Source organism: Triturus cristatus, chromosome 12 (assembly GCF_964204655.1).
Source record: "Triturus cristatus chromosome 12, aTriCri1.1, whole genome shotgun sequence".
Lineage (NCBI taxonomy): Eukaryota > Metazoa > Chordata > Amphibia > Caudata > Salamandridae > Triturus > Triturus cristatus.
In genome coordinates this window covers 245,677,398-245,690,016 of record NC_140595.1, presented here as the reverse complement: position 1 = coordinate 245,690,016, position 12,619 = coordinate 245,677,398, and the positions used below count along the sequence as shown (strand labels likewise).

General features: G+C 43.8%; 1 protein-coding gene across 7 annotated transcripts in view; it reads right to left on the bottom strand.

Moving 5' to 3' along the window:
- HACL2 (2-hydroxyacyl-CoA lyase 2) overlaps nt 1–12,619 on the bottom strand; it is a 1,062,010-nt gene that overhangs the window by 969,772 nt on the left and 79,619 nt on the right. For 3 of the 7 annotated variants that reach the window (XM_085638401.1, XM_085638399.1, XM_085638396.1), the window contains exon 2: nt 7,859–7,993. In XM_085638401.1, the coding sequence (XP_085494527.1) occupies nt 7,859–7,975 (117 nt within the window). In that variant the 5' untranslated portion in view covers nt 7,976–7,993. Of the gene's footprint in view, nt 1–7,858; nt 7,994–8,208; nt 8,388–12,619 lie in introns of those variants that run through there. The other 4 variants (XM_085638397.1, XM_085638398.1, XM_085638395.1 and 1 more) reach the window with 4 other exon arrangements.

The following is a 12,619-nucleotide window of genomic DNA, read 5'->3' as shown; positions in this document are numbered from 1 at the left end:
TTTTAGGCAGGATGGCGTTCCTTTCCTTCATAGGTAATACACTATATTTATTGAATATAAAAGAAAAGTTAGCAGTTACCTTAGCTATAAAAACGTGGTGTTAAAAGTGGGCTGTTTTTGCGACAGACCAATTTTTTGTGCTCTCTAGCTCAAGCTAAATTTTGAGCTAGCTGTTTTGGCAAAAGGTTTTTAACAATTTTTTTTTATTTTTTTTATTCTCAGCATTATGGCGATGTTAGCATGGTGGTGGGGGCAGGAAAAACACCTGGGCAGGGTTTTTCCTGGTGGCTGAAATTGAGAAGCTCAAGACAGGCAGAAAACGTTGGGTGCATTGCAGAGTAGGTTCAGGCAGGAGGAACACAAGGGAGCCATGACCGAGGAAGGAGGTAGGCAGTGGATGAAAGAAAGGGGATGGGGAGGTTGGTTTCTTAGAAGAATGCTAAGGGCAGTTTTTACTGTGGAGAATGGCTTAAGGGTGGGGAACACAAGGGAGCCATGACCGAGGAAGGAGGTAGGCAGTGGATGAAAGAAAGGGGATGGGGAGGTTGGTTTCTTAGAAGAATGCTAAGGGCAGTTTTTACTGTGGAGAATGGCTTAAGGGTGGGGGGGTGTTCGGATACTGACATTGTATTAGTGAGGCTTTGTCTATATTTTGTAAATTTGAATCTGCATACCTGTCCAAATAAAGCGGCCTTTTACCCTCAATCAGGCCTGGTTATTTTACATCTCGCCCGATGAGGGCTCCTTCGGGTGGCATTCACAGAATGTCCATCCCCGGGCAGCTTCGGGAGTGTGGAAGATGCCACGAGGACAGGTGTGCTGCCATTGGCGTTTGTTGATGGTGGGCAGAGCTAAAACAACGGTTAATGTTGTGTCGGTATTCCAGTCAGTTAGCGGAGGGGAGGAAGGAGGTTTAGGCCAATTTTGTGGTCCCTCCCACCCTCCCTATTATTTTACCTTGTATTTGTAGGAGTTTTTTTCTATTTTAAATACTCAGTAGTTGTCGCTTGGACAGGAGGCAGAAATTTAGGAGCTCAAGACAGGCAGGAAGGGTTGGGAGCATTGCTGAGTAGATTCGGACAGGAGGAACACAGGGGAGCGATGACTGAGGCTGGAGGTAGGCAGTGGATGAAAGAAAAGGGATGGAGAGGATGGCTTCTTAGAAGAATGTTTTGGGAAGTTTTTACTGTGGGGAATGGCTTAAGGATGGGGGCATTAGGATATTGACATTGTATTAGTGAGGCCTTGTCTATATTTTGTAAATGTGAGTCTGCATACCTGTCCAAATAAAGCAGCCTTTTACCCTCAATCAGGCCTGGTTATTTGACATCTTGCCCGATGGTCAATTTTAAAACAGACCCGGAGAGTTTCAAAGGCATGTAATGAGTCGTCCATGCTTAAGAGACACTGTGTTTCTTTCCAAAGCATTTTGGCATCGGCGTCTCACAGTCTCCTGCTCACTGAGCACTTTTCTCACCTGTAGTCACCACAGAGCAGCCACTCACGAGAGGCAGGCTGCCAAAAACCACCCATGAAGGTTCCTGAACTGACTGCTGAGAGGTGGTGCGGTGCAGAGAAGGGCCACCAACAGAGAAACTTGATGGAGGTTGTGGCAGGGCACAACTGAGGAGGATGGGCTGGCCTAATGGAAAGAAAAAAAAAAAAAAAAAAAAAAAAGAAGAGTGCCCCAAAAATACCATAAGAAAGCCAAAAAGTATTGGGACACATAACAGGGGGAAGGCAGGACTAGTTAAGCATGCCCACCAAGGAAAATCACACTTTTTTTTTTTTAAGAGCACTAACAAGAGCCAATTGAAAATATGGGAGGTCTTTGATGCCATATTCTGACTACAGCATGCCTTACAGAGAAGCGCATGCTCGACCTAATATTAATAAGAGTAGAGTGATGATCTTTTATGCTAAGGGGGGAACTAAATTGAAAGAATAAGTGGCAATTAGGAATTGGAATGTGCTGATTCACATCCATATTTGGGCAAAATATTCTCAGCCAATCTTGCTGTAAAAAGAGCACATTTCGCATTTATCTGGGAAAGTGATAGCCCATACTAACGCACTTCTAACACTTAATAGCACTGTAGGCCACAGACACTTGATCCATTTACTGTCCATGTATAATGTAAAAATCCTGCTTTTACTTTAAACAATTGAAATAATGGTCGGGACACTTGTGTTTTTTCATAAACTAGAGGGGAAAACACTCAGTAAAAATCTGTAACCTAAGTACCCTCGTACAGGTTGAAGTCTTACGCGTAAAAATGGGGCCCCCGGTATCTATGTTGAGGGGCTAGCTGATGCTTTCGTTGGGGCCACTGTCTGAGTAACAAGAATCCCTCTAGAAGCCTACTTTGCTCAAAAGCATTTGACCAACGTAGGACTACTAACTCCTATTTTAAAAAGCACTACAGCACTTTAACTTGAATAGGGGTCAGCTTCTGACCAGGTCTCATTTAGCACTTAAGATCTTTCTAAATAAAATAGCATTAAGGTTACTTCAAGGGAGTTAGATATCTTGCTTGTAAGGAAAAGGGAAGATGGAGGTACTTGTTGCTACATGCTCTGGGGTTTATCTCCAACCATATTTAAAATGGAATGTGGAGCAGGTATTCAACAGGGTTTTTTCCAGTGTTCGGATTGAACATTCTATCATTAAAAATTATTACAGGTGCATAGTTGGGCGTGGCTCTGGAATTCAGGTTGCCTAATCTCTGCAAACTTTAGGGCATGTCCTCCTTATCTGCCCCACATTCAATAATTGTCGATTTTTTTTCAAGCAACTGTTTTTGAAATACAGAGTGCCATCGGTGAAAGATGCCATGCGATTTCTATTTAACCCAGTAAAAGAAATGATGTTTTAAATGTTTTGCCTTTTTTAACGCTTTTAGACATATATTGACTATGTAATCTGTAATATTTGTGAAGTTGATCTCATTGTAGATCTGTATCAAATGAATAAAACTGAAACTGGCCATAAATTAGGAGAATACAAGAACAATGATAGCACAGTAAAAGAATCAACAAGGGGGTTAAGATGGTGTTTTTTTTTTTTTTTTAAAGGGAAGGAAAGCATAATATATGTGCTGATATGATAGAGGGAAAGAAAGGGTGGGGCATCTGTGAAAAGGAGTTAGTTAAGGAAGGAGTGGGAATTGTTTGGCAAAATTGAAAGAAGGAAGTGGCGTGGCATGTGGTAGAAGAGGTGAAGGCAGGAATGGGGAGAACGTTGACAAGAGTGAGAGAGGGCAAGAGCAGGCAGAGCAGGAAAGAGCAGGCAGTTACAGCAAGGAGTGTGAGAAAGAAAAAACAGGCATATGCCAGGAAAGGGAAGAAGTACAAGTAGGGACGTGGTAAAGTGTAAAAAATCCTAATTATACTGAAAATGCTTTCCACAAATGACACTGTTCACAGCATTACAAACTTGATCACTGTTTCTATACATTGCAAGTGCGTAATGCCCAAAAAAATGGATTTTTGCAAAACAATAATTGCACAAAATGATTTTGGTGGGAGGTTTATAGCGGATAATGTGCTTTTGCAGGGGTTGTTTCCTGCGAACCCTATATGCAGGATATTTCTTACTACAAATTACATTTTCTACAGCTTTGCAAGCATTGTGTACTGTACAAAGCTTGCATCAAAGTTTGTGCTTTATATCTAGACTTTTGTTGGCTGAAGTGAATGAATTGAGAGTTTAGAACATAGGTGAGTGGAGGAGTTTGAGTGGTAAAGTAAGGGAGGTTTGGTAGGGAGAGTGCGGGAATATGTGGTCTGAGTTGGAAAGTTTATAAATGTAGACTAGAGATTTTGTGGGTTATAAGATTTGTGTGTGGAGTGTGTTAGAAAGTCCGGGAGCGAGGGGAGATGTGGGGGTAAACTAGAAAACGGATGGTGAGTAGTAATAATGCCTAGGGTAAGTGAAGGAGTTTAAGCAATGCATGAGAATATTTAACAGTTAAGTCTTGAACATTGAGGTGACAGTTTCTGAGGGTCGAAAGTTTTCTGAGTGGAGTGAGCAAGGAGAACAGAAGTACATCACTGTGCACACTGGAAAGTGTGTACGATGTAGGAATGTTGCAGTATCGATCGGCGAGTTATTATTTTGTTATAGTTTATAGTGAAGAAGAGAGATGTTTTAGATTCTCTTTGTGTATTAAGAGGTTGTATTTATGTGAATGGGCTTTGGAATGGTAACGGAGCTAGATGAACTGCGGTCTAATGCCCTACCCAAGGACACTCCTAAGAGCTGTGATGTACCTCTTGATATTAAGGGGATATGTCCTGCTCGTGGCGACAGCCACACTGTTACAATTTGATATCTTAACATAAAATGCACCTGCACACTTGAATTTGAAGTCTTCCATTTTTCAATCCAAATGACATTTTACTACAGTGTTCAAAAATATCCCCAAAACCGCACTTTACAGCAGAGGGAGCAGGAGTCATTTGCCACTCGTGTCCCGTGGCCCAAACTACTATAGCTACTTGGGCCACGTACAGCCACTTCAGTGCTTGATCCCCAGTGGCAGCGAAGGCAAACAGTCATGGCCTCTCGAGGCAATGTGGGAGTGTCTCAAGCCAAAAACTCAACAATCACACAGCAGCAAAACTACTGTTTGTCAAACCCAGCGCTTATTTTCGAAAATAAAGTACTTTAATTCACTCAAATACGATATACTACGCACTACATTATAAAGGCACTAATCACTGGTGCCAAGACTTTATACCCAGTCCCTCTTATGCCCCCTACCCCCCCACCTCCCACTTAACTCCGATTAGGGAAAGTCAGGCAGATTTTAGGTGCAGGCAAAGTGCTACCTCTCAGAAGTTTAGAGTTAATGCGCTCAGTGATATAGTTTCTAGCCCTAATATCAATGTCACCAATGCACGTCTTTTAGTCCACCGGCAGCCGAGATGAGGCCCGCAGCAGGCATTCGGTCACCACTACGTCTCCTCGTAGAACCACACCCTGGTTGCAAATGCGGAAGATCTTCGGCTCCGGCGAGAACGCAGTAGCAGTGGGGCTGTTACCTGGGTACCTGCAGCCAGCAAGCTCCTGCATTAATGATGACCACTGGCCTCTACGGAACACGGTGAATCAAGCAGGATCAAAAGGTAACAGGGCCACTGGCTGGCCTTCTCAGGAAGAAGAGCGTCTCAGACACCACTCTCGTTGGTAACAGCAGCTCGGTCTGCTTTGGAGCACATTATCTAGATCAGCGGTGCAGACTGCTCAAGAACACTTTAGGATTGTCACGCAGCACCAGACACATTTAGGATTACAGAAGTGCAATGCAGTCAAGCACACGTTCACAGCGCCATGGTCCTGCTGCTTCGGAATACCTGTGGCACAGTCTGCTTCAGGCACACTTCAGGAAACAGTCTAGCACAGACCACTAGTATGCCGGTCGTTCTGTCTTAGGTCTCTTCTGGGAGGAGAAGAACCATACTTATAGGGACAGGTGCTTCTTGCTCACCGTGGTAGTCAGTAATTCCTGCATAGTTGGCAAACTCCTTACCTCTTCTCAGGCCCCTTCAGCTTCCAGGCGCTTCAGGACAGAGACGGATTGACTTTTCAGGTTAGACTTCAGGTGATGTTCCCTTACCTCTGGGACACTGTCAGGAAGACACCACCGCTGCCTACGCAGCATCCCTCTAGGTATTCTGCAGAGCACCCCTTCCTTAGACGAAGATAACTTGAAACTGGAGCAAGTATCTTCCACTTTCAGTCTACACGTTTAAATCAGTTTGGGTGAGTTCTCCCTTCCAGGCTGTCTTACAGACTCAGCCATTGCGTACAGTGATACTTCTCACAGCAGGGTGGTCTGGAGGCTGAAGCACCCACAATGGAGGCAAAAACATGTGTGATCATTCTGCACCTGGCTGTCAACAGCCATATTTAACAATGATAACGATGGAAGAGGAAAGGCTGGCCTGACCAAAAGGACCCTTCATACTCTGAGACTGGTATGTTACGTTATGTGAATTTGTAAAGCGCACTGTCACCAGGGATGGTATCCTAGCAGTGGGCAGAAGAGTCTAGCCTCGCCTACTTGTGGGAGGAACGAACTATTCGAAGAGCCAGGTCTTCAGCTTCCTGAGGAACTCGAGAAGTAAGGAGGATGATCTAATGTGCAGCATTAGGTTATTCAATGCTTTAGGAGCGATGTAGGAGAAGGCTTGAATGCCAGATCTGGTTCTCCATATGCATGGCATGTATGCAAGTAGGATTCCCACCGAAGTAAGGTGTCTGGTTTGTGAAAGGAGATAAGCCTACTGACATAGGCCCAGCCAATGTCAAGTAGTGCTTTGAAGGTGTGAGGGAGGAGTCTGAATTGTGCACACTTGTGTATAAGAAGCCAGTGGAGCTCCTTTAAGAGCGGTGTGACATGTCTGCGAGGTGAGGTCTTCCTCGAATACGACGACGAGAGTGGGCAGTTATTTTACTAGACTCTTTACACAATTGCGCTTTGATACAAGATACTGGATCCAGCGCACTGGAAGAATATTACTCTGATTGCCATCATATACCCACGCCTGAGGTCTGTGTGGGTCGGAATTATCGCCACACGTAAATGGTGTTTTGAGACAAGATTAAGCCTTGAGAAAGTCGCATGTCTGTATTACGAGAAGCAACGAAACAAGTGTTGGCTTTGGGCTCACAAACAGTCACAAGATTGAACAACTGAAGGAATCAACAAAATAATTAAAGACCAAAGATTCCATGATACTTGTTTTGTGCTGTGGATTTATATTGCATTACTATTGTTCCTGTACAAATTTATTTTGCTAAATAACAGTGAGAATTCACGTGTGCTAAGGTTCTGTGTGAATATCTGTTGCAGTCTTGGCTGCTAATCAGGAGAGGTGGGTGGTTCTCTCCTCCTTGTGAGTAAATCCGTGCAGGTGTTGGCAAAGTCAGTGTGTTGTCCAGGTGAATTGTAGACGAAGGTTTGCTCAGGGTAAAAGTTGGCTGTAATGTGAACATCAGGTATTCAGGCTGCAGCCATAGCCTTTACCCCTACCCACCTACAAAATTTTAAGTTTTAAGTAAGACTTCCCAGCAGCAGAAGGACCTAATCGAATTGTTCAAGAGAAAGCCGCTCTCCTTTCCCAACTTCAGTGTCTAGGTATCCTCCCACCAGCACTGCACTACCTCCATCTGGGAAAGCCTCACCCCCATCTTAGGCACAATATTGGACCTGGGGCTTCTAAAAATTAAACCCACAGGCATCCACTACTCTGGTTCACTCACACGTGACGTACGTACCATGCAGGTCACATTGCAATGGGGTATTAGAGCTAGGACAGCATATATCCGCAGAAATGTACACGAGTGGGCCTTCACTCCTATGGTACAGATAGAAAGGTCTTGTCCCAGCTACTGATTCACAAAACACAGTATGGTGTCAACACAGAACTACAAACTAGCCCCTGACAAGGGCAGTAGTCCACGGTCTAACCAAGACCAAGCTTTATGTGCCCTTACAGGTCCATGAACTCTCTCATTTCAAAGGTCAGGCCTAGACCTTCACGCATATGCTCACTTGGTGTGAGGCTGGGGCGAAAATTAAAACCAGGATCCCAGATACTCACAGTTAAGCTCTCGGATTAGGGGAACAACTGTACACAATGCATGGAACGTTCCCATTCCAACACATACTGTAGACAATCTAAGGTTACCTTGACATTAAGGTTTCCAGAGATCAAAATCAACAATCACTGGTGTCTGATACTCCATAAACATGCCAGAACAGTACAGTAGCGCCTAGAAGAGGTCCCGCACTCTAGGTAGGAGTCACTCAGCATGCAGGAAGGGGTCGACCTCTCATTTTGTTCTTACCTTGTGGAAGAGCTGGTATATGGCCCCAAGGCGATGAGCCAAGTAGATCACTGCCATACAGAGAGATGTGGCGAAAAGTGTCCCCAATACAAATAAGCAATCGCAGTTTACCTCCATTGTGAGTACTCACAGAACCTGCAGCGAGACGAGGAGAAAGATTATTAAATACGCCGAAACAGAGAGAAGAGAAAGTAAAACAAGACACAAAGGAAAAGTAAAAAATGTGGATAAAACAGGAAAACAAAGATAATATAATTAAGACACTGGAACATTTAGTTACGGGTTCTTGGTATTTTAGAAAGATCAGTGGTTGGAAATTAGCAGTTTCATGGGTTCATATTTTCACAAACCGAGCCAACCTCACGGACTTCATTAAGGAAAAGTTATTCCCTTCGGGTACAGAGTGCGTCAAGATCCCCTTCCTAAAAGGTTGCTCGCACACTCACTGACAGCAGGCGAATTCAACTCACTCCTCCTCGACGAGCAAACGTTGCTGCAGCTTTGTACATTCAGTGATCATTAACCTTTGGACGACTCGAGCGTAAGCGGACAGAAAAGGAAACTCGTGTTATAACAAAACCTTTGGCCTCTTCTTCTATCTAGTTTAAAACCTTTCAGCAGAGATAAGACCGGTTCGGATCAGCAAACACAGCACTGCTTAAGTTCACAATACTAGGCTTGAGTGATCACGTCTTATAGGTTTATGCAAATAAATCTTTGGACCAGTAAAAATGGGTAACAGAAGCCAAGAGCGTAATCTCACTAGGGGATCAGTGCTTTTAAAAATGCGGTGTTGCAGCCTCCCAAAATGGGTATACATTACCACTCAAAACTACACTTTTTCAGTAAAAGTTGCAGGAAATGTGTTTTGATGTCTTCTCTTTATTTCCAGTGTGAGCAGCAAAGACCATACATCATTAAAACAGACCCAGAATGAAGCGCGGGATAGTAAGCACCAACAGCAGGTCCTCGTAGCCAACAACAGCTAACATTCCTGATTATACATAACCTCCACACCTCTCTACTCCCACCTCTTTGTGCTCCATCAGTTAACTCGTGTCCTCTTATCTCCTTTATATGTTTTATAGCTATATGTTGCATGTGACTGAGGTGCCAGTAGATGGAGCAGATATCGCACCACCTCGCTGGGTGTGCTTCCTCTCCCTGGGAACCCAACTCACAGTCGTAGCGCGTTCAGACAGCTCTCATAGGCAAGTGCTGCATGTCACAAGCCTGAACGCTAAAGGTTTCTTTCAGTGGGCAGTATACCATAGAGTGGTGACAGAGACATCTTATGGATTTTGGAGGCCCTGGGCCAAACGTATTTTTGGGCCCCCTGTTGGGAACAGTTTTGAATTCCTGATTCAATTTCTGCTCGTTCAGTCAGCCTTTGGCCAGATCACTAACTGGCACATTCGTCCAAATTCTAAATGTCTTTACATCAAATATTCAGGGATAGTGCTGTGTGTTTTCAACATTGTAACACAACAGTAGCTCACTAATTCTGCTGCAAATAATCTCTGTGACACCCTTCCACTTCTCATATGTGAGGTCCTGTTTTGACCTAAAAGAAAGTTTTTTGTATGGATGTTGCATGAAACAAACACAACATTTCTCTGCAAAATATCTGTAATAGTCTCTCAGATATCACCCACAATAAAAATAAATTTAAGGAAACATGGTATTTAAAATAAATTGTTTAAGAATTAGTACACGTCATAAGGGCAAGACTCACTGCAGAACAGAGCTGGCTCTGTCTGGGGGCCCCCTGAAGACTGGGGCCCTGGGCCATAGCCCACTTTGCCCATGGATTAAAACTTCTCTGAGTGGTGATTCACAACATCTACATAAACCATATTACTCATGCACATTTTCTGCATCCACAGTGGAAAAGTATCTCCCCTCAATCAATCCACTGTAGCTGTGTCCCGAAATCTTGACTAAACCTTCGGAAACAGATATCCACATCATGATGGACTCAGGTAAACTTACTTCTACATCATCTTGATTACCGCTCACAGGCTCAACTGACGAGCCAAGGAAATTCTTCTACTGCCAAAACACACTTACACCTGCTTTGATCATCTCGCTCTATGAACAGTCGTCTTTATCCCCAACCCTAATCCTGCCGTATCACAACTGCTTGATGATTGCCCGCTTTTGTGTCTCTCGAAGTTCTCTCAACATTTGAAATTGTATAGTTGTATAGTGCAACGTGTTTCTTTCCTACTGTAAAGCACTCAACACTCTCTTCATCGTGTGTGAGACAGAAAAACCAAAATAAAATTAGTAAGGTAGTCGGAGTTCTTTTAGACATGTAGAACGCAAGGCATACGTTACGGTTAGATAAGAGAATCCCGGGGAAGTATGCCGGCGGAAAATGAAGCTTTGGGGCGAATTTCTTACTGTTGACAATACAACAATAGCCCAAATTACATTATTTTAAGAAACAGATACAAACGTAGTGAAACTATGGCGGTCCATATGTTAGATAAAGGTCTTGAAAAAAATCGTAGAGAGCTCTTAAAAAAAAAAAAATTGAAAGAAGAATCTCCTTCCCCAATTTCAACCGAGGGTCCCGAAACAGAGGAATCCAAAAAGAATTCTGGAGGAATGAGAAAGCAGACAAGCATTTGCAATGAAAATGGGTCTCGCATTTGTGAGAGTTAAAGGTATTGGTGTTGTAAATGACAAAGTCTTTTACCTACTAAAGGAATGAAAGAGGAAAGAATATGGAAACAGAAAGGATGCTAAAGAAAAGAGGAAAATGACATGGAGTAATGATGGAGCCGTACATTTTGTTTTAGAACAGTGTGCAAAAGCCCTTTTGATAGAAAAAAAAAATTAAGTATATAAAAACTGTATAGGAAGAGTGGGCAATGGATAAGATGGGGGGGTTGATGGAGCACATATACATTGCTGCCAAGCGACAGCTTCGAGTACGCTGGCCACAACAGATGGACTAAATGTGTTCCTCGCAATATATGGGCGCTGTACTATTTAAGTTCTAATGCCCTGCTATGGAACCAGCGTACTACAACGCACTATGAACCAACTGACACTGTGGTTTTCTGACACAGGTAATGAGGCGCAACCAGTTGCCTCTTACAGGTGGAAATTTGTAAGGTTTCAGAGAGGTGATCCTGCCTTAGAGCACATCCTTTTACCTTGGCCCAGCAGCAGGATCCGCATGCCCTGCTTCATGGCTCCGGTTTGCCCTCCATTTCCAGCATGCCAGGAGCTGAACTCCATAGCTGCCAAGGTTTCAGATTGCTAAGTGTGACATTTTCATAGTTCCAGTGTAATTATGAGTGACATTTCAATGACTATGAGTGACACTTTGACGCGAGCAAAATCAAACAATGAAGACGAGAAAAACATACAAATATTAGGAATTACTCCCCTCTGAGCAACAAAAAAAACTCTAAGGATATCTTAAAACTGCAAAGCACCAGAAATGGATAGACACAACGAGAGATAGACTGCTTGACTGCAGTGCTCAGCAATAGAGGGCAGGCACACACTGCAGCTGCTCAAAAGATGATCTCAGCCGCACCATGCAGATTGTGCGATATTGTTACGTGTGACACTTTGAAAAGAATTAGACAGCCCTCAATAGCTTTTTTTTGGAAGTTTCATTTTTATCATAACTTATTCTTGTAACTAGCCTTTCTCATAACCCATAGACTGCAGTGCACATCAGAACCCTTTTGACCATAGCTTTCAGCAATAAAATTTCCTTTTCCTTTACAGACCCAAAATATATTAACATGGTTGATGGCTGCAGATGTAGGTAGTTAACAATTTAAACCAGTGCAACTCATTAAGACCAAGAATATAACTCAATTTGGATAATAATGTCAGAGATAAATATTTAGTCAAAGGGCAAAAAATATACCTCAAAACAAATGCACAGTGCTGCTCTTTGGCACATTATTCTGTTTTACTGACCTGAACTCTTCATTATTGTGGTCCCAGGATTGCAGCTGTTCCTGGAGCTGTCGCAGGGCTGTTTTTTGCTGCTGACGACGTGGTACAGAGGGCAGGTGAAAATTAACTTTTATCCATAAATGAAATCTTAAAGTGGTATGTACCACTCGGCTCCTTGGGTGTGAGCAACATAGAAGGGCGGCCAGTGGCAAAAGAGACACAGTTATTATGTTGTCTCATGGGCGGGGGGGAGGGAGGACAGGAGCACGAGAGCTATGTGAAAGATATGTTCTCACCTGAACTCATACTTTGCCGCCGTCCCGGGAGAGGCAGGAGGAGTCAGATCTGGCATGGGTGGCAGGCAACCGGCAACACTGCCAAAGCCCCACCAAAGCATGTGGCAACATAAAAGGAGGACTATGCTGAATGTCCACACACCATTAAAGTAGCAACAGGATTCATGGCGGCCATACTAGAAAGTTACATATGTTTTAATTACAACAATGGTTGGTCGAATGGAAAGCACAACTCGTGTACACATTTAGGTGAAACTTGCCCATTCAACCAAACCACTTGCGATGACCGGTGCCTCGCAGCACGGCTATCGGGTCCTGCTCCTCCAGCTCTACCTCCTCCGAGGACGACAACTCCCCCGCCAGCCTCCCGGGCTCCCGCTCCTCACTGCCGCCTCAAGGGGAAAAAACGAGGGGGTCAGCAACCGGGCGCACATGGGTAGTCGGGACCCAGGAGTAACACGCCCCCAAGCACACAACAGTATAGACTTAACCATTATAACTAACGTTTTACTACTGAGCCCCTGTAGTTTAAAAC